Source organism: Trachypithecus francoisi, unplaced genomic scaffold (genome assembly GCF_009764315.1).
Source record: "Trachypithecus francoisi isolate TF-2019V2 unplaced genomic scaffold, Tfra_2.0 Lachesis_group8, whole genome shotgun sequence".
Lineage (NCBI taxonomy): Eukaryota > Metazoa > Chordata > Mammalia > Primates > Cercopithecidae > Trachypithecus > Trachypithecus francoisi.
The window spans coordinates 13,368,519-13,391,078 of NW_022681473.1; the positions used below are offsets into that span (position 1 = coordinate 13,368,519).

General features: G+C 39.5%; 1 protein-coding gene across 5 annotated transcripts; it reads right to left on the reverse strand.

Moving 5' to 3' along the window:
• Window positions 1-4,790: 4,790 nt before the first annotated feature.
• Window positions 4,791-19,758, reverse strand: LOC117080930 (membrane-spanning 4-domains subfamily A member 12-like). Of its 5 annotated transcripts, XM_033206379.1 has the most exons (8): window positions 19,670-19,718; window positions 19,466-19,578; window positions 14,853-15,137; window positions 11,561-11,698; window positions 10,454-10,510; window positions 8,663-8,779; window positions 5,384-5,494; window positions 4,791-5,202 (listed from the first exon to the last, which is right to left on the reverse strand). In XM_033206379.1, the coding sequence occupies exons 3-8, from the start codon at window positions 15,129-15,131 to the stop codon at window positions 5,110-5,112; spliced, it is 795 nt and encodes a 264-aa protein (XP_033062270.1). In that variant the 5' UTR covers window positions 15,132-15,137; window positions 19,466-19,578; window positions 19,670-19,718; the 3' UTR covers window positions 4,791-5,109. The 5 variants fall into 5 exon arrangements, with proteins under 5 accessions (XP_033062270.1, XP_033062272.1, XP_033062271.1 ...); XM_033206381.1 differs by lacking the exon at window positions 19,466-19,578 and having other exon boundaries at window positions 4,791-4,967; window positions 19,670-19,758; XM_033206380.1 differs by lacking the exon at window positions 19,466-19,578 and having other exon boundaries at window positions 4,791-4,979; window positions 19,670-19,758.
• Window positions 19,759-22,560: the final 2,802 nt, after the last annotated feature.

A 22,560-nucleotide genomic window follows, 5' to 3' on the forward strand; every position in this document is an offset into this window, starting at 1 on the left:
TGGTTGTTAAAAACTGTATTCTTCAGCAATGAAGAGGCAATCAATCAGTCATGATTTGACATCCAATATGACTTTTATTTCTCCATGTGTATCATGTTGTTAATTTCTCTTGAATTGGTTCCCAATATACAAAAGACATTAGTGAAAATGTGCTGGAACCACAATACCTATATAATGTTAAAACCATTGTTGGGAATTATTACAAGGACCCTGTTGGCTGTGAACCCTGATAAAATAACTTGACCAGATTTCTTTGAGGAATTTTATTTATTTATACTCTAGAGAAAACAGATGTTTTCTCTAGAGTAAACACTAGGGTGTTCTAGTCAAGTAAAATGGAAATCTATGCATACTGGGGAAACTAAACAATTGAATTCATTGTAGAAATGCAATATCCATACATATGTATATTTATGTAAAGTGTAATCTATACGTATATAGGTGTATATATATGCAGGTACACATACATGTATATAGTAGATTTCAATTTAAATATGTTTACTATATCACTTATATAATATTCTTTAGTAAAATGCTAATTAATAGCTTAAACTTATCTTGCTTTTTTCCCTTGCATTTACTATGTTGAGGCAATATGTTAAGTGCCTTATATTGCTTATTTTAATTAAACTTCACCACATGCCAATGATGTACATACCATTGTTATGTTCATTTTAACAGATGAGTATGCTGAGGTTTGGTGAAGTAAAGAGTCGCACAGCTTATAAATGTTTGAGTTGAGATTCTAACTCCAGCAGTGTAAGTCTAGCTCCAGAATTTGTAGCCCATCCTCCTACCCACTTTTCTTGCTCTAAGCCTCCTTCAGAAAGAGCTCTGTGTTGTAACTGTCATGGAAATGCATAAAGAATATTGTTGAAGAAATCACAAGGTCTAGGGATAGTTTCCAGCTCCAGTTCTGGCTGTGTATACTCCCCTCCTCTACTCTTTGAATTCATTTCTCATCTGTAAAATTAGGGTCTTGAAGTACACATTGTAGCATTGTATGAATATATGAAATGACATTTGGCCTAAAAGTCCATACCATATCCTTAAGTGTTGCCAAATACTTGGGAGAGTAGGAGGAGTTGTGAAATATAAAGTGAAATTGTGCATGAGACTTAAGCGAAATAGAGACCCGTGGGATGTGTGTGTGGAGAAAGAGAATGAATGAAGCCCGTTGAGCACTGCTAGTAGTGCTAGAATTTAATAACAGTGATTTGTTTTTAAGAGTGAAACCAGGGAACTGAGGGAGAGGAGGAGAGCTAGGAGAAAAGAGAGAACAGTTACAAATTATAAATTTGCTTGGTTTGTTTTAAATGCAAAATGAAGAGAAAAAGGCAGAAATCAGCAAATTTTAGGAAAACCCTGATATCCAAGGCCTCTCCAGCCTGTGGGAATTAGCAGGACATATTAACCTTATGGCCCAGTTGGCCTGGTTTCCACCCTCATGTGTTGAAGAATGATCCCAGTTATCTGCAAATCCCCATTTTCAGAGCATTTCTGGGAGTCCCCAGAATTTTCACATTTGTTCTCCAACAGGCCTTGGCTGAGCTGTTGCTGAGTGCATGGGACAGCCACTTTCCAGATACATTGTAGTCTTCTCCCGCCTTGCTGCAGCTTCTCTGGGAGAAGGCTGCCTTACCACAGGTAAGCACCAGAGCCCAGGAGGTATTCAAACAGCCTAGTATGTTCTTCAGTCTTCCTTACAGAGGAGGAGCCTGGGTATAGTCCATGCACAAATGAGGAGCACAGCCCTTTCTCCATGGGGATTAGACCTGGTCACCTAGGTGAGGCGGGCAACTGGACTCTGATCTTTCAGCTTGAGCATCAGATACCTAAACTCAAAATTTCTGTGGCATATTTTCCTTGATGCAAATCACCACTGCAAATAGATGCCTAGGGACTCTGCACCCCACCCCAGTTGTCCAGACTCAGGGTAGGTTTAGCCAGCATGTGCTCTGTGGGAAAAGGGGACAATTATGATGGATTATTAGAGGGTTGTGACAAATGCAAACATGTTCTGGGAAAGAGAGCTTTCAGAAATGTTGTCTGGGCCAGGCATAAATCAATGACACATGTTTATCTAAGATACATTTATAGATTCTTGAAAGATCGTTCTTGAGTCCATGTGTTTCATGATGAATAATCGACCTTCTCTAAAGCCTTAGAATTAGAATTAGAAGACACCCTAGAGCCCTAGAGATCTAATAATGATCTGTGCTCTTCTGAGGAAGGAAGAGACCAAATCTAGAAGGTACTTGAGATGTGTGTGTAATGTGTATGTGTGTGTGTAGCTTAAGTTATATTTCATAGGCAAAGTCTTTGTATGCAAATCCAGCATTAATTGTGCATGAAAAGAGCATGTGTTCACTGACATGTAGATAAATCTTACTCCATTTCATTTTATATTACCCTACATGAAAAAAATATGTAAAGCCTAAATTTTATGGCATAGCAAAGTTTTCATCACAAAGTAGTAGTGTAATACTTCTTTTTAAGCCAATGAATGAAAGAAATGAACATTTAAAAAAGATTTTCCAGAATGAAAATACCATAAGGGCTTTAAATAATACCACAGCAGGCATGTGACCTCTATGTTGCAATATAATATTTCTATTCCAGTCACCTTCTAGGGTCTCAGATCACAGGCCCAGCTGGAGAAATTTGTTCATAGTATAAATTTGCTAAAACCCCCTCAAACATACCCTCAGTATAGCTTGGTAATCCTCTGTTTCTCTCATCAGTTTATTCTCCATTTCCATGACTTTTCCCACCTTGAAAAAGCATGCACATAAGTGGAGCCACGCAGTTCAAACTCATGTTGTTTAAGTGTCAACTATATTTTTATACTACTAAATCTCCTCTCTCCTATCCGAGAATAAGGCAATTTCTTCCAAATTTATTACAAGCTTACTGTAGAGAAACATTTCTGTTTGTTTTGGCATTACAAACGTCTGATTCTATCCAAGACCATAAGAATAGTGAGAATAATGGTTAGGGCAACTGCGCGGACCTGGGAGTCATGCTGCCTGGGTTCAAATCCATGCTTCACCATTTGCTAGCTACATATCTTAGGACAAGAATTTTAACCTGTCTGCCAAAGTTTTTTCATCTGAATAGGATCCTAATAGTAGTATCTGCCTCACAGGCCTTGTTGTGAGCATTGAAACAGTGCTTGGAATGTGAGTGGTACAAAGAATGGGCTAAATATATGCTGTTATTATTACTATTATTAAAGCAAATTGAAAAATAGAATATATTTGATAGAAATTTAAAAAATGAACTTTGCTGGAAATGCTTCTGTTCCCTAAAGTAAGTTACTTTTATATTTGCTTATTTTACATGTATAGCTATGTAATATACCATCCTCCCCATATTTTGGGGGCACCTTTTATTTTCCAGACCCTCAAACCATGAAATCTATGTCTTCACTTTTGCTGAGCTGTTGAGCTTCATGGTGAAGGACACAGCATTTCTAATCACCCAAGTTTCTGAATAGCTGGGACCCAGGCAGGCCAAGGACATTGAAATTATGTGACTCTCACCTGACATAATACACCTGCTTTCCCAGGTGCAAAAATTCTATTCTTCTCATCTGCCTCTTCCCTGATTTTGATTTATCTGCCTAGTCTTTTCGTATTTATTTGTCTCCTCTTCCTTAATAATATTAAGATTTCTAAAAGGAACAATATTTTCCTATTTTCAAACCATATTTATATAACATTATCTCATTTTATTGTCACAACAGCTCCTAGAGAAAAGGCAGATTTCTCCATTTATGATCAATCTGCCTTTTTTCTTTATTATTGCTTTTATTATTACTATTATTCCTTCCTTATCCAGTTTAGATTGCACAGTCCATCATTTAAATAGTATTTTTTACAATGTCCTAAGCTTTCTTGCCCTTTTGCTATTTTGTCATCTCCTCTAGCAAAATCTTAACCCTGGATAAAATCAAATAGAGAGTTTCCTGGATCCATAGTTTGCCTGGATCTAGCAGCAGGGCCTTGCAGGAGCAGTTTGTTCATACTCTGAATTTGTTACCACATCCTCAGGTGTGCCCTCCGTACAGCTTGGCAATCCTATTTCTCTGACCACTTTATTCTCCAGTTCCATGACTTTTCCCATGTTACCATTCTGCTCAGTATTCTGACTCTACCTATGCCCCTACCTTGAGCATGACGTCACTACTGCTTTGACAGGGATGACATGAGCCATCACATCAGATCCTCACTGCCACTATTGCAAATCTGTGGATATCTGTGATAATGATACCTTTCTAGTTTGTAGAGAAACTGTCCTTCTTCATGACTTAGGTGATGTTATCCATCCGTGCTTTTGATTTCTTGAAGCTTACACTGTCTTTCATCCCTTTCTTACCTTGATTGTTCTAATTGGCTTATAAATGTGCCCACAATTCAAAAACAAAAAGCCAAACTCAGATGGAAACCCCTCAGTGCAGCAACCCTGTCCTACTGTTGTCCCATTGCAGGTTAGTTTAACGTACATGAAAATACTCTGTAAATAGCAAAATTTTGTAGATATTCAGGAGGCAAGATGTTTGATGATATTAGTGTATAGAATAATGTGACCTCCAACAAGGGCAACTGGACATTTGCTTTCTGAACAAAAAGACGAGGAGGACATGAGTTAGGGAACTCCAGTGACTGGACACCTAGAAAAATCATCATCAAAGAAGGTTTATCAATCTTCTTGGAGTATAGGTCAGATCTACTGCTCTACAACTAATATCAAATCAAAATCAATTTTTTAAACATACTGAAAAAGGCTTTTGTTTCTAATGACATTTTATTAAGGAAAAAGTAATATGAACAGAAACATTTCTAACTTTAAGAGAGTTGCGGAATCATTTTTCAGTCCTCCAATCCTTCACCTTTGCCAGCATGTAGTAGTGGTAATGTAGGAAGAGACAGTGAAGGGAGATACAGCCGTCATTAGCGACCAACCTGAAAACAAATCTCAAACACAGTTTTTAAAGACTAGAAATCATTGTGGACAATTAAAGACATCTTCTTAAGAACTTTTTGCAAGCAGTTTTTCCCCATGAGATTAGACTGATCCCCCTTTTTCTTTTAATGTCTAGGGACATTAGTTAAAGTAGTTGTTGCATCTGGGAGGAGCTGAAGAAGACGCTGGTGTCACAGGGTTGTTTTCATACATATTTGGAATAACCAGGACAGGCTGGAAAGAATGAATAAAAACCAGCAATAAGGTTACTACAATCCTACGCAATTTCTCCTGGTACCGTCAGAGTGAAGGACAAAGAGCATTCTGGTAAGCCCATAGTAGGATTTAGCAGACACAAGTCTGTATTTCTCCAGGGCATCTTCAGATTATTTTACAAAGAAGAGACACAACTCACCATGTTGATCGTGGTGTTTGCTTGGTTGGCAAAATAAGCTGTGGCACAAGCTGTGCAGACCTCCAAGAGGGAGAAGATAATCAGCATGGCTGAAATGCCTTTTCCAGAAAGCTGAAATCATAAATAAATAGTGAAATTTTGGCTAGTCAGGAGGGCCTCACATGGGCTTCAAAAATTATTGACTCATCAAATGTGCTATTGCTTATACTCGACTTGCTCCATGCTTATTCTTCCAGTATCATCGAATGCTTATTCCAGAGGAGTGTGAAGTTATTTTGGATTTTCTTTAAAATGCCAGAAGTCTTTCCTTTTGGTAAGTAGGCTATTTTGTTTAGAAATATTAGGAAGAAGGTAGTTATTTTTTTCCTTTGTGACAGCCTCATTGCTTTTTTTATAAAAATGTTAAAAAAGTCAAGCAATATAGAAACCAATGGATCATTCAAAATGCCACTGCTTAGAAATAACCAAAACTAATGTTTGATGACTGTTATCCTAGCGCTCTGTGTACAGGGAAAAGGCAGAAGAATGGATGTGTGGAAAGATGCCATGAGAGAGGAAAAAACAGAGACCAAGAGAGAGGAGCGTCATTCTATAAGAATGGAATCGGGCCGGGCGCGGTGGCTCAAGCCTGTAATCCCAGCACTTTGGGAGGCCGAGACGGGCGGATCACGAGGTCAGGAGATCGAGACCATCCTGGCTAACATGGTGAAACCCCGTCTCTACTAAAAAATACAAAAAACTAGCCGGGCGAGGTGGCGGGCGCCCGTAGTTCCAGCTGCTTGGGAGGCTGAGGCAGGAGAATGGCGTAAACCCAGGAGGCGGAGCTTGCAGTGAGCTGAGATCCGGCCACTGCACTCCAGCCTGGGCGGCAGAGCGAGACTCCGTCTCAAAAAAAAAAAAAAAAGAATGGAATCATGTTATTTCGATTTTAAGTAAAAGTGTTAAGCTCACTTGAACTTTATACAGGCCTTCTACTTGATCAGATACAATGTAGGTGAATTTTCCTTCATTCACACTTCTGTTTATTTGGGTCCCATTTGTCTTCCTTGCTTCCATTACAACTTGAGCCCTAGCTGTTGTTTCATATCCATGTTTCTAAATGTGAACCTATAGCTGTTGCAGGCAGAGATATAGCTGAGCTGGTCCTGAGCACAGTTCTTGCTAGTGAACATGGACTTTGCTTTTTCTGTCTTCTGAGAGCCTGCTAAATGCTTAGTACAGAGGCCTGCTCCTTGACTGGAGGTTTATTCCTGTGCATTTCTGCTCATTCCCTGCTGGTAGCGGGGTACCATGCAGGGTATGGGAAGGTGTTGCCCTTTCTTCTGTCTCTGGAGGTCCTGGATACTACCCATGGTCTTGTACCATACAGGGTTTGCTTTATCCTTTCGCAGAATTGACTGCTCTCCACCCCAGCCTTCTCAGTTACAGACTCCAGAGTGTTAGTGAGACTTCTCCGGAATTTTTTTGGCTTCCCTTCTTTCCTTAGTTTTGTTTCTAGGGAAACAAGAGCGAGGTCTAAAAGCTGTGCTTTTTGTCAGCTACTTTGAGTAGCATCAGAATGATTCTTTTCTCTACTTGGATGTCAGTTTGAAAGCTGTTTTTTTGAATAATTTTTGTTCTTGGGTTTGGTATTTTGGAGGATGAATTTTGTTTTTGCTTCACGCTGCCTTATTTACCAAGAAGCTTTCTCATCTTTTTTTTGCCTCCTGATATGGTTTGGCTCTGTGTCCCCACCCAAATCTCATCTTGTAGCTCCCATAATTCCCACTTGTTGTGGGAGGAACCTGGTGGGAGATGATTGAATTAGGGGGGTGGGTCTTTCCCATGCTATTCTTGTGGTAGTGAATGGGTCTCATGAGATCCAATGGTTTTAAAAAACAGGAGTTTCCCTGCACAAGCTCTGTTTTTTTTTTGCCTGCCCCCATCCATATAAGACATGATTTGCTCCTCCTTGCCTTCTACCATGATTGTGAGGCCTCCCCAGCCATATGGAACTCTAAGCTCATTAAACCCCTTGTTCTTCCCAGTCTTTGGTATTTCTTTATCAGCAGTGTGAAAACAAACGAATACACCTTCTTATATAAGTTTTTCCTTACACTGCAAACAGTGTTGTCCTTTGCAAGCACAAAAGTGATCATTCAAATTCCCGGTCTAAAACTCTTCTGCGTTTTTAACAAAGAAGGATTGTCTCAGAACTTGGTGGAAAAGGAGTGTGCCAGCAATTCCAACTATTGACACTTCAAAGAACATACTCTAGGGGACAGGCATCTGATGGGAGTGCTTAGACAACTTTCAGATTATACCAATGGTTGGAGTCAGGATTTCAGAACCCTTTAGTTGAGAAGCAGATGGCTTCATAAGCCTGCCATTCTGAGATCCAGTAGAACAGAATTACTTACACAGTACTGAGTGAACTGATAAGGGAAATGTTACTGTGTTTATTTGTTCAAAATATTGTGATATTGTCTTAATGTTACTATGTTCTAGATATATAAGGAAGTAATTCTGTCTTTCTTAAGATATATGTAGCCCACAGTAATTTAATAAACTCTGCTTTTTGTAAACCGAAAAGCAAAAGCAAAACCAACCCCAACATAAAGTAAAACAAAACCTATAAAACCACTCTTCTGTGGTTTTCCATTGCTCACAGAATGAAGACCAAACTTGTTAACGTGGCCATTGAGGTAGGATGACAGCTTCCAGTCCAACCTCATTTTATACCATGTTTCTCCATTCCTTACAGATGGTAAGCATTCCTGCCCTCGGGCCACCCATTTCCTCCTAAGGTCAGAGTCCATGCTTGGCTGTATAAGGCTAATGAATGTGTAATCCTGTTTTGAGCACATTCAGAGGCCTGTGCTTCATTTTTGGATTGCTTCATTCTTTGGGTTTCTCTGTAAAAGTCGGATGTTCTTATCCCTGTCATTTACCTCTCACTTCATACTTTACTCTGAAGTTTAACAAAAAACACTCAATAGCTTGACTACCTTGTTTATATAGAATTTCAAATGTTGGGAAAATAATTTTTGGACAATTTTAGAAGCCCTTCCCCATTGTTCATGTGATTGACAGTGAGATGGGCCAATAAAGGATGTCCTTTAAGCCTCGGTCTATCTGTAGAGGTAACCCTCTCACTTTATTCTATAGTCCTAGAGATCATATGACTAGGGGTGGGGCTAGAATAGACAAAAAATTTTCACTAGAGCTGGTGTACCGTATTAAGAGATAAAACATAGACCCACTTTACGGGACCAGGCTGGTGGATTATGGGATACTTACGATGGCCCAGTAGTCTGGGGGATATAACCCATGGATGCACGTATCCACCACCAGCAGAATCACTCCAAGGAAGGCAAAGATAGAACTAACAATGTTCATTCCCAGGCTGCCTTTCACCTAATGGAGATGGCAGGCAAAAATCAATTATATACAGGATCACTGAAGTTAAGTGAAATAAGAATCAATCAAATTTCATGGTTCTTAATTTTTGAACTTTCAAAACAAATTTTCAAGTTGAAATTATTCTGTTTTCTGCCCTTCTGGGTAATTACCATAAACATTATTCTGTATGCAGCCTAGATGTAGGGTACTTCTAAAAAGCTGTAGAAAAATGTAAATCATATAAAGTAGGCACTCATCTATTGTATTTTACCAAAAGCCTCATGCACAGTAACAACTGTATTTTCTTTATAAAAAATGAAAAAACTTCTAATGAGCATTTTTCTGTGGCAGACACTGTGTTAAATTATTTAAATTATCTCACTTAACTCTTACAGCTTTTGTATGAGGTGGTATGATAGCATCTGATTTTTATAGATGGCAAAGTATTTAGACACAACATTTTTGCTGAAAAATTTAGGAATTAATGAAAACCCTAAGTCTCTCTAGGGACTAAATATGCACCCCCAAATTTAGAAGGAGAAACTCTCTCGGCTTTTGTGGGCAGAGGTATATGGGTGACTACAAATCTTTCCCCAGTTTCTACAACAGGATTTTAACATGCAGAAGAATAATTGTGAAACCAAGTCTGCAGCTGACTTGCTAGTGGTGGCATAGTCGAGTTCTTTAGAATGTGCTTGTGCTGCAGCCTGCCTTAGAGCCTCCTGAAGGTCTCTGAAAGCTCTTAGAACAATTGTCTTAGGTAAGTGTCAGTGGCTGTCTCCTCTAAGAGGATGGAATCTATGCTTGGACAATCTCAATTAGAGGGAAGGATCCTTAAAGGATGCAGAGAAAGGGTGCTTTATTTTGTTTTTGGATTGCAACAGGAGTGGTTAATCAGAATTAGGCTTATTTTTATTTTATTTTAATTTGATTTAATTATTTTATTCTTGTTTTGTCTGGAAGAGCAAGAGCTACACAATCCTATGTTCCTCTTTCCCCGTTCTTCCCTCTTGTGCTGGATTACATATAATTTTGACACCACCTCTGCTCTAGTTGACTCTAATTCTTGGTAAATCACTTTCTTTTTCCTGGTTCAATAGTAGACCAGGAAATTGCAATAGGTGGGGTGCTGTGACCAACAGAACTCAAGGTCCCATCTTCCTGATCATTTTTATAAACTCTTCTTATGAAACAGGCTAGATTCATTTAATGGCAATTTAAAGAATTGTAAAACACACACCCAATCTGGAAGAGTAGGAAAGACACAAAAATATGAAAATAAAAATACAAGACAGAGCTGAGAAGTGGCAAATTAACAGTAGAGACTTGGTAACTGATGTGGCTAGTAGGTATTTCCTGGCTCCTGGATTCTCCTTTGGACTTCCCATAATAGAGTGTGACCTGACTGAACCAGGGAGCTTTCAGGTTAAAGCTTAAACAACCCTGATCTTTACTACTTCTCACCCTTGTCAGTTCAAGAGTCAGGATGTGGAACTCTGCCATTTCTTAGTGGCAAACTGTGTGGACCACTCTCCTACCCCAGTGCTCAGAACATGAGGCAACCAATAGATTTTTTTTTGGGAAAGGTGCTCTCTTTTGCATTTCCCAAGTCCAGCTTTTCCATATTCCTCCCCAATATGTTAAGCTAATCTTTAAAGGGGTTCAAAAAGCAGAAACAGTCTAACTTACCAGACAGGAGGAAAGCTCCTTGGATGCTGACACAGTGAGAGAGCCAGAGATAATGAACTGTGGAAATGGACAAATTTATTTGAGAAATAGGTTAACTGGTTGTGGTTGGGAGTTTCTCTTTATACGAAAGGTTGGTCTATTTATGTTCATCTAGCTTCCTTCTCGAAATTTTCTCTCGCACTTCTGAATTTTCTGGAGTAACTCTCAGGCATGTGTCCTTGACTTCTTTTTTATTGTTTTCTCCTTAATTTCTGGCCTATGAAGAACTCATAATGTCTAAGCATTCCTTGTTCTGAGGCTTACGCTCCATCCCTTCTCATAATCAATTGCTTTTTTTTAATTAAAAATATTTTTTGGAGATTGGGTCTCACTATATTGCTCAGGCTGGCCTCAATCTCTTGAACTCAAGCAATTCCCCGGCCTCAGCCTCCCAAGTAGCTGGGACTACAATCACACACCACTATGCCTGACTTGCATATTTTTAATCATGTTTCCAATCACCGTTTTTTTCTCTCTCTCTCCAACCGATGCATACATTTCCATCTCAAATGGAGTAGGAAACCAAAACTTTGGCTTGCTGGTTACATGATTACATTGTAAAGAATGGAATAAGCTCCTATTTAAAATGGTGAACAAGTTCCCGATTTTTTTATGCTCATTCAGAGCTGTTAATTTTTCTAAATTCTCCAGCCCTCAGATGTAGGGCTTTATCAAGAAATGAGTTGTGAATTGGCTGGAGATATCAATACTTTATTTTATTTTATTTTTTTTTGAGACGGAGTCTCACTCTGTCGCCCAGGCTGGAGTGCTGTGGCCGGATCTCAGCTCACTGCAAGCTCCGCCTCCCGGGTTCACGCCATTCTCCTGCCTCAGCCTCCCAGGTAGCTGGGACTACAGGCGCCGCCACCTCGCCCGGCTAGTTTTTTTGTAGTTTTTAGTAGAGACGGGGTTTCACCGTGTTAGCCAGGATGGTCTCGATCTCCTGACCTCACGATCCGCCCGTCTCGGCCTCCCAAAGTGCTAGGATTACAGGCTTGAGCCACCGCGCCCGGCCGATATCAATACTTTATAAACCAAGAAGGTGTGGTGTTCTAGCAGTCTACTCACAGAAAGGCCACCCCAGAATGGGTATCCACTAATAACAGCAGTAGAGGCAAAACGGTATACTCTTCCATAAGGGAATACTATTAAACACAAAATAATTCCAAAACCAAGGTGCATCAATCCAACCATGATCTGGATTACCTGAAAAAAGAAAACAACCATTTTAAAATTACTTCTTCACTTTCAGACGTGTGAAACTTTACGGTCATTGCTGCTCCTGCTTATTGATTGTCAATTTTGCTGAGATCCATGGTTGTCATTCAGGCACGCATCTGAAGCAGGAGGTGGGCCATGAAGATTCTGACATACACTAGAATAACTGCAGTGCAGGGCCCTTAGTGAAACGCCTTGTTTTGAGGTATTTGGGGAGACTTATTGGGCTGGCCCAAGAAGAATTCTTCAGAAAGTACAGCTGCTTAATCATGCATTAGTATCTCTGAAGGTCTCTAAAAGACTATTAGAGAAAAAATACTTGAACTGTGATGTCAGTAGTTGCTTTTTCAGATGGATCAGTTCTCTGCTTGGGTCATCCCAGTTATGGGTAAAGGGATTGGTGAAGATAAAAACATTTATAAGGCATGAATTATGTGCTTAGTCATGTTCTGAACACTTTACATTTATTGTTTCATGTAGTCCTCCCACAACTGGATTGAGTCCCAGAGACATAAAGACATGTGAGACCTTGTATCCAATTCCTGAGGGGTGGATCTGGGAATTTACCGCAGCACATTGACTGCTGAGCCTGTCTGAACTGTTCAGTACTGTCTTCCCCCATGCTCAGCTCTGCTCTACCTCTTCCATGAAGTCCTCTTGATTACACCAAATTAGTCTTTTTTCTTTCTTTCTAAATTTCTGTTGCATCTCATGACATAAAACACACCTTGTTATTTGATTTTGTATTCATTGATATTGTTCTCTTTTAAGAAGTTGCAGGTGTGCAATCATTTTCTTACCATTCTTCTTACCAATCGTATATTACTAAAAGTAAGGTATGCATCGTTTAGCTCCTTGTAGCACTTATTGAACCTTCCTTCATTGTAAATAAAGATAGATTTCTGAGGAATAACCATTTCTAGATTGGTCCAAAAGTTGGCTGTAGATTTGTCATTTATTTTTCCCCATGTTTACACCTTATCTATCCAGGAAGACTGCAAATACAAAGACTGCTGTATTTATTCAATAAAAAGCTACTGAACACAAGTAAGTTGAATTAAACTTTAAAAAAACCCAGTTTTATAAACAATGCTAAAAGTTTCTTGAGACTTCGATAAAAACCATGAACTTTTCTCCCTAAAAAATTATTCTTGCACCTCCATACACACATATACCATACTTTTGCATATAGCTTCAGAGGCATGATGGACCTCCTTTAGCCTATCTCACTTAAAGAACTCCTGTATTAGACTTTATATTTGGTTTTTACAACTCTTCTTTAGAGTAGCAATTTAGACATCTGGCCACAAACTTCCCATCCTCATCCTTGCTGTCACCTTGATGAGGGACAGTTAGATCTGGATTTGTACTGGCCTTCATTTCTCCTCCTACAGCCCTGGCTGTACCATTTACTGATCAAAATTGCCTATAGGACAGACTTAAAAATTTGGACATACAATTTGTCTGCATTTGTGGACACAGAAGCACTTTAAGGTCTGAGTTGACTGGTACAGGTGTGCCACGTCCTGCCACCTGTGGCCCCTGCACTGTCGTGATGCCTGGGGCCTGCTGATGGTATAGAAATAACAATCTTCAGAGAGAGGAAGTAGCTTCTGCCAACTGGAGCTTTTGAAAACAAAACTTCACAGTCTTTTAAAGTATTTTTATCACACGCCTTTTCGGTGCCAGGCAGCATGCTTCAGTCGTTTGTCATCCACTCAGTCAAAGCCAAAGCCTTCTGCTCTGCAGGCCTCATCAGCTGTGGCCTCTGCTGCTCCTCTGCCCTCCTGACAACTGCTCCCTCCATCCCTCATTCTGTTCTATTTTATTGGCCTCCTCCCTGTTCTTCAAATACATCACAGACATTTTCATCTAAAGACTTTTACACTGGTTGTTTTCACTTTCCCTGATATCTGCAGGGCTCACTCCTAACTTCAGATTTTTGCTCAAATGTCATGTTCTAAGGAAAGCCCATTCTGACCGCCTTGAAATTGCTGCCTCCTCACTGTCTGGTACTTTTTAGCCCTTTTATACTTCTTTGTTTTGTCTATATCATTCGACACCTTCTAATATACTAAGTACTTTACTTCCTTCTTATGTGTACAGTCTGATTTCCCCCACTAGGGCAAAAGTTCTGTAAAGGCAGAGATTGCACCTGCTTTGTACTGGGTGATATATTCCAAGCACCTATGTGGGGTTGGCTGTATGGGGGGTTTGTCCCATTGGCTTATGAGAAGTGGGGAATTTCCTCTATCTGGGAGGAGGAGGATCAGAAGGGCCACTTCCACAGCTTAGTAAATAGGCTGCTGCAAGAGAACTTAGGCTCATTTTTACTTCCCTAAAACATCACAACTTGAAATAGGTAGTAAGATGACTAGAAGATTTTCTGGCACATAATGAGCATTCATTTACAGAATGCTCCAGCAGAGAATTTCGAGCTATTCACAGGGAGAGACTTGATATAATTTGGTGGAATTGTGCTAGCGGGATGAATGAGGTATTTGGAAAGCACAGCGAAGGGAGTAACAATTCTACGTAGGCAGGTGGAATTTTCTTACAAGTAGGGCATTTTTGTTTTTACAATGCCTACAGAAACAAGGTGGTCAGTTCAGAGTCTCCTTTGTAGAAGTAAGGGGACAGTTAAGCTGTAGCATCTCTAAGGATATTGGCGAGAAAGGCACAGCAGATGGAATGTCCCCCAGTTCTTTCACACTCAGCCTTTCCCAGACTGCCCATTTGTAGTTTTCTTTTCTGGAGGCAGCCATCAATGTTCATTTTTATGTAAATTCACCTTTATGCAAATACCCGACTTGTAACCAATCTGGAGACGGGATTGAGATTGTCCAAAAAGTCCTTTGAAGAAATGAGATCAAGCTAGATGTAGTAGAGCTTCCGTCATGTCAGTATTACCAAATCCTCCAGCTAGGGAGGCTCCTGTGTCTCCTGTTATATTTTTGCTTGATCTAAAATGAAATGAACTCAAGGGAAAGTCTATAGGCAGACTAAATATTTCTGTCTAAAAGGGATAGTTTCAGAATAACGTTCAGAACTTTTTAGCAATTGGATGATATTCTCTTCTCCTATAACTTATAAGAAGACCTTGCAAATGTGAATTTAAAATTCTGATAGTAAATAGACTTACCCCTAGTGCCTTTGCTTCTTCTTTAAAGTTTATTACTGCTGTTCCCACGCTTGGATTTATCTTTTGTGTATTTCTTTGACCTAGTTGACTGACAACAGAGGTTCCTGGAGATATGATGAAGTAGGGCTGAGCACTCTGAGCACCCTGAGCTTGGTTTTCTAAGTTGATTGAACCTGGAGGATGTTGAGATCCAGGAGCCATAAAGCTGCTTAGTGGGTAGTAAGGGTTGGGTGTGGTTTCATATACTCCAGCATGGCTTGTTGGCTCGGATGACACCATGATGTCCTAAGTATCACAAAACATACCAAAGTGATACGTTTATCCAGAAAAGAAACTAAAGAAAATCTTACCAAATATCAAATGTCAATTATCTATGCAAATGGAGAGAGCAAGTGAACAGATAATGGGCCATAACATCTGATAGAAACATGATTCTCATAAATCCCCAACCCCCAGGCCAAGAACTGGTACCCGTCCTTGGTCTGTTGGAAATCTGGCCACACTACATGAGGTAAGCAGCGGGCAAGCATTACTGCCTGTGCTCGGCCTCCTATCAGACCAGCATGGCATTGGATTCCCATAGCAGCGTGAACCCTGCTGTGAACTGCACATGCTGGGGATCTAGGTTGCAAGCTCCTTATGAGACCCTAATGTCTGATGATCTGAGGTGGAACAGTTTCATCCCGAACCCATCCCTCATTAGAGAGATGCTGTGTTGCTGACTATGAAGATGGAGGAAGGCGTCCACGAACCAAGGAAGGGTCACCTCTAGAAGCTGGATGAAACAAGGAAACAGATTCTTCCCAGAGTCTCCAGGAAGGAACCTGACTCTGCTGACACCTTGACCTTAGTCTAGTGAGCTGGTGTGGGACTTCTGACCTACACAACTGTCAGATAAAATAATATATTGTTTTAGGCCACTATGTTTGTGGTAGTTTGTTATATTGAGAAATAGAAAACTAATACAGGGGCCAAGTCATACAATACTTGTATGGCAAAGAGGGCAGTCCAGGATTAAAATTATTTGCCAGTAATTGGGAAACTAGATAGTTCACATATGCCCATTTAAGATGATTCTCCTGTTCTTTAGGAAAAATGCTCTTATTCATTTCTGTCCTTCTGAAAGCTTAGAGCATCTCAGGCCCCATGTAGCCGAGGGAAATTTGGTTGGAAATAAGCCAATACAACTGGATATGGACAACAATGACTATTAATTCTTGAAAAAAAATTATGACACTTAAAAAATTTGTCGTTAGCCTCAGATTCCTTTTTCTGAGGTCTTCTCAAACAATTTTTCATGTACTTATGAGTATCAAGAAAGTTAGAGTGATGAATGTCTCATTCTTGGTATGAAGTATGAATACTATGAATAACCTATTGGTACAGTGTTTCACTGGTATCTAACAGGGACACATATTCAGACCCTGTGCTCATGGAATCCAGAAATTTTAGGGTAGGGAAGACCCTTTCCATTTATCCTGTCTCATTCCCCTTCATTTACGGATGAGAAATTGAAGCTGAGTCAAGTTAAGTGACATGCTCAAGGTTACATAGAAAACGTGTGGCAGAGTTAGGACTTGAAAATGGGATTCTTGGCTGTTGGTTCAGAATCCCCCTCCACCCCCGGTCATCCATACAGCATCACTCTGGACATTTGCAGCTTGTTTTCCAGGCCAGCCTTGGTGACAGGGTATTGACTCTGCTCCTGCAACTGCCCAACAACAAAACTTCTGTCTTTGATGCCATGGAGAGGAGTTTATAAACCAGATTAACTTCTTAGTGACTGAGTAATTAAGTTAGTAAGGATTCTCTTTAGCAAGCTTTAGGTGAGGTGTGTAGAGAGCTAACCTTTATTAAAGACTTATTGTAGGCACAGTAGGGTCTGTATAGTGTCATGTTTAGGAAGATGAACTTGGGATCTAACCCCAACTTTGTGTCTTTGGCAAGTTCGTTAACCTCTCTTTGCCTTTGTTTTCTGTCTATAAAATAGAGCTAAAAAGACTACCTTCCTTAGAGAGTCAGTTTGAGTATTAAAGAGTTATTCTCTGCAAAGTATGTAGGACTGTGCCTATTCTAGCCACAGGGGTTGGCTCTGTTATTGCTATGTTAAATGCATGAGATACATTATCTCCGTACCCTTTACAGTACCCCATGAGGTAGGTAGTCTACTAATATTCCCATTTCACAATGAGAGAATTTAATCCAGAACCTGCACTCATAACCCTTACTCTCCGATGCTAGATGCAACTGAAAATGCTTGAAAACTCAATGAAAAGGGAGAAAACACCTTTCTGAAATATCTGATGACAAAGGGATTTTTTTTTTTTTCAAAATGGAAACACATCCAGCACTTTAGGAGGCCGAGGTGGGTGGATCATGAGGTCAGGAGATCGAGACCATCCTGGCTAACTGTGAAACTCCATCTCTACTAAAAATCCAGAAATAAATAAATAAATAAATAAATAAATAAAATTAGCCAGGCCTGGTGGTGTTCGCCTGTAGTTCAAGCTACTCGGGAGGCTGAGGCAGGAGAATGGCATGAACCCGGGAGGTGGAGCTTACAGTGAGGCGAGATAGTGCCACTGCACTCCAGCCTGGGCGACAGAGCGAGACTCCGTCTTAAAAAAAAAAAAAAGGGAAACACATTTTAGCCCACAAAGGTTTATTTTAAACAAGGAAAAAGAAACAAGTCCATAGCTATGACTCTTAGAGTAACACCGTGGAACTCCCAATAGCATTTGAGAATGTGAGGTTATACATACTATGGATCTAGTTTCTATGGCCAAATATTTCTCAAGCTCACTTTTCCAATCTTCAGTCTGCTACTTCACTAAGTCTGGGGCTTTAAACAAATTTCTTAATGAAATCCCTGTTAGTTCCTATGTGTCAACTGTAAAATGACAGAAGGTACCTAAAGAGACTAGTCTAAAGATCAAGTTATCCTAATTTATGCAAAACTGTTGGAATAGTGCCTGGCACATGGCAAGAGCTCAAAAAGGAAACTATTATTTTATTACTCGGTCCCAAGGTATTCTGTCTTGCTTAAGGCAGTGGATGTGGCCATAAGGAAATTTTATAAAAGGAATTGAACAGGGTCAATGTCAAGAGCAAGGAAATAGGAGATGGGTACTCAGAGTACAGTAATTAGCCAGAACAAGAATTTTTTTGAGGTTTTAAAAAGCATACAATTAAAGAATTGTCCACGTTTCTGCATGTATATGATTTCATTACATTCTCCTTTGCTGTTGATCGTTGCTTTTTTTTGTCTTGAGAAATTTTATGAGGAAAACTCAATATTTTATTTATCCACAGTTTCTCCTTTCATATCTGCTGTTTAGTTTCTGGACTAAGATCTATAAGTTTCATATAGAACCCAGATTATCATGGCTAGGCCTATACTTATTAGGACTAGTCTCAGAATACATTTTTACTGGGTCAAGTTCTGGTTTTATGAAAAGAATTAAAGACAGAGCCAGCCAGTTCTGATTCTTTAATTATTCAATTGAAATGAAGACAATTCTGTAAATGATACATGAGAAGGGAAACTAATAAATAGACTCCTTTTATAGATTCCACCTATTGTCTTAGTAGGATTGTTCTCTTGACAAGTAATAAAATATTTACCACCATTTGTTCTTTTTTTAAAATAAAAATTAGAACAACTGCAATTTTTAAGAACAAGGAACACATAAAAATATTGGAACTGATGAGATCAAAAGTATAAGACTAAAGCAATTAGAGAAAACCTCACCAATTTGCTCTGTGATTATATTATTTCAAATAAAAATGGGAAAAATTTTACTTTTTTATAGTTTCTTTCTATCTCATTTTCATGCTAACTTCACTTTTGACAGAGTGAAGATGATTATTATTTTCAAGAGTGCTTTATAGCATAAAGCAAAACATGAAACTGAATCATTTCCACAAAATCACCCAGTACATCCACAGATATACACTTTTATCACCTTTCCCAAAATGCTGACCTGGTGAAAATGAATGTGTTTTCCCCACCTGTTTTAATTTTAATTGTTTTCTTGTCAGAAAGAAGCACCTTAATTAAAATGTGTTACAAAACCAAGGGCTCCAGTGTTTCTTCTGTGTTCTGTGTTGTCCTGTGGTAGCCACATAATCATGAAGCACCCAGTGGGGCATGGCCTTGTCCTTTTTGGTCGATGTTCATGGAATGGCATACAGTTGAACCTACTATTCACTATTCACCTTTCTTGGCATTAGTTTTTTATTTATTTATTTTTTGTTTGTTTGTTTTTTGGACAGAGTTTCACTCTTGTCACCCAGGCTGGAGTGTAATGGAGCGATCTCAGCCCACTGCAACCTCCGCCTCCCGGGTTCACGTGATTCTCCTGTCTCAGCCTCCTGAGTAGCTGGGATTACAGGCGCCCGCCACTACGCCCAGCTAATTTTTGTATTTTTAGTGGAGATGGGGTTTCACCATGTTGGCCAGGCTGGTCTCAAACTCTTGACCTCAGGTGATCCTCCTGCCTTGGCCTCCCAAAGTGTTGGAATTACAGGTGTGAGCCACCACGCCTGGCCAGCATTAGCCTTTTTTTTTCTTTTTGAAGTCTGTTTTATCTCTTTTATAGCAATCAACTTACTTTTTCATTCTTCTTCTGTTTCGTTTCTTTCTTGTTTCATTCATGGTTTTATTTTCCCTCATTTTTCAACTGGCCTTAACATAGAGTCAAGAACTTGTCTTCATCCCTCCAATCTAGAGAATAGAACCCACACAGGTAGACCAGCCCCACTTTGTGCCCATTGATTTGGACGAGAGATAAGCAAGGATGTTTCAATGGACTTACTTTGTTCCTTTGGCACCTCGGTTTCCTCTTTCTCTGCTCCAACCTGTGTGCCAGTATCAGCTATTTACCTGGATTTTATAGGCAGCTTTTACTTCCGTGCTTCAAACCAATTTGTCTTGTATCTTTATGTAGTTCCAAAGTCCTTTTATTGTTGTTTCTCTTTCACCTTAAGTGATGTAGATGCAATTGTAATGTTTGGAATACGTTGTGCTTTCACGTCTTCCTCTAATTTTTACTGGGAAGTCTATTCTGACCCTCCCAAACACTTGAGTATTTACTTTCTCCAGCTTTCTGATACTTAATCATTGCAATATCATACTGCATTTTAATGCCTTTTAAATTAGATGGACAAAATTGGAAAATGCAGATAATAAAAAAAGGAGAGAAAAAGCCCTCAATCTCACCATGCAGACATAATTGATGATAGCATCTGCATTTTGATTTGTAAACTTTCAGAGGCACATATATGTATTTTATACATATATAATTTAGTAAAATCAAGTTAGGATCATAATGTATGTGTACTTTATAACCTGCTTTTTAACTTAATTTAATGCCCTATAAATAGCTTTTCATGTCAATAAACATATTTATTGTAATTCTTTTTTTTTTTTTTTGGAGATGGAGTCTTGCTCTGTTGCCCAGGCTGGAGTGCAGTGGTGTGATCTCGGCTCACTGCAATCTCTGCCTCCCAGGTTCAAGCAATTCTCCTGCCTCAGCCTCCCGAGTAGCTGGGACTATGGGCATGTGTCACCACATTGGGCTAATTTTTGTATTTTTAGTAGAGATGGGGTTTCACCATGTTAGCCAGGACTGTCTCGGTCTCCGGACCTCGTGATCTGCCCACCTCGGCCTCCCAAAGTGCTGGGATTACAGGTGTGAGCCACCACGCCTGGACTATTTATTGTAATTCTTAATAGTGGCATGCTATTTTATTTTTTGGAAGTGTCCTATCACATTCCAGTTACTTATTTTATGTTGTATCTCAGGTACAAATGAGTACCTTGAGACCAGAGACCCTTGGGGCAGGGGCTGATATCTATCCCCACCTCCAACTCCATGTATAGCACAGTGTCTCACACATGGTAAGGCTCATTAAATATATGTTAAAAGAGTTAGTGGCATGATTGCAGATTCTTTTTTTTTTTTTTCCTTTTTTTGTGTATTATTGAGGGTTTTCTTTCTCTTGTGGTTTTACATTTTTATATATTTTTCTAAAATAGAAAAAAGATGCTGAAGATTTATTCATGTTATGAGCTTAAGAAAATGACAATTTCAGGCAATAATATTGCTGAAAAGCTTGAAGGCAATTGAAGGGAAAAGAAGTGAGCATTGTTTTTGAAAGCCCACAGAATCATAATTACTGTTTGGAAAGGTATAACATGATCAACCTTATTCATGTTATCCAGGCAGCGGGAAGATGAAGTTGAAAATAAATCATATCCCACTGGGCACAGTGTCTCACGCCTGTAATCCCAGCACTTTGGGAGGCCGAGGCAGGTGGGTCACTTGAGGTCAGGAATTGGAGACCAGCCTGGCCAACATGGTGAAACCCTGTCTCTACTAACGTACAAAAATTAGCTGAGCGTGGTGGCACACGCCTGTAATCCCAGCTACTCGGGAGGCTGAGGCAGGAGAATCACTGGAACCTGGGAGGCGGGTGTTGGAGTGAGCCGAGATTGCACTACAGCACTCCAACCTGGGTGACAGAGCAAGACTCCCTCTTAAAAAAAAAAAAAAAAGGAAAAGAAATAGTGTCTTTTAAACCTAGAATCCCCTTCCTTCTCCTGTTGGCCTTTCAGACCCACCTCATGCAGTAAATCTTGGTAAGACTTCTGCACTGTTCTCTCCTGTAATCATGTGGTTACTGCCATTAACGGTGTGATTCTTCCATGTTGTATTCTGATTTGTGATTTCTTCAAACATGCTCTAACTTCTAAGGGCAGGAGTTACAGCACCATTTTATAATCTCTTTTGTACCCCTAGCTTAGGAAAATGCTCGTAAAACTGAATGCTTTACAAACTGTCTGTGGAGAAAGGCCATTTTTTCCATTAAAAATTTCAATTTATTGTGGACCAACACATTTGTAAAATGCAATAAAAATAAACAACTAGGAAAATAAAATAGACAACAATTCAAGCCTAGCGTTTCCATGAGAATCTGTAGGCATAAAATTGTTTTAATAAATGTAACCTCAACATGGGAAAACAGAAAAAAATTACAAATCTGACAATGATCCACAACTATTATAATCACTATGACACATAGCTTTTGGCTCTTCCAAAATTGTAGCTAAACAAAAATTACAAAAGAAATAATGATTTCCTGTATTAAAAGTCCATAATACACACTTGGAATAAACATTGTATCCATTACTGTGTAAATTTCCACTATTTAAATAAACTTGCTTCTTGCTTATTAATTTGTTTAATCTAACTTGGATTGATGGCCGTGCTACTTGCAGAGGATAATGCATTTTTAAACCGTTTCTGTGTTTTGTTTTAACAATACCCCTAGTAGAGAAATCAGTCTCACAGAGGTATGTTGATAAAAACAGAAGGAATTTTGGAATAATTTCAGAAACACATGATTTTTGTTTGTTTGTGTTTTTGAGACAGGGTCTCACTTTGTCACCCAAGCTGGAGTGCAGTGGCCTGATCTCGACTCACTGCAACCTCTGCCTCCTGGGTTCAAGTGATTCTCATACCTCAGCCTCCTAAGTAGCTGGAATCACAAGTGTGTGCCACCAGGCCCAGCTAATTTTTGTATTTTTAGTAGAGATGGGGTTTCACCATGTTGACCAGGCTGGTCTCGAACTTCTGATCTCAAGTGATCCACTCACCTTGGCCTCCTGAAGTACTGGGATTACAGGCATGAGCCACAGCACCTG

Coding starts and splice junctions, on each gene's coding strand:
- LOC117080930 (XM_033206378.1), bottom strand. CDS start 15,131: ATGGTGTCATCCGAGCCAACAAGCCATGCTGGAGTATATGAAACCACA. Junction 10,511..11,560: donor CATTCTGGGGTGGCCTTTCT/GTGAGTAGACTG, acceptor CCATTTCCACAG/TTCATTATCTCTGGCTCTCT. Junction 5,495..8,662: donor CCCCAGACTACTGGGCCATC/GTAAGTATCCCA, acceptor TTATGATTTCAG/CTTTCTGGAAAAGGCATTTC.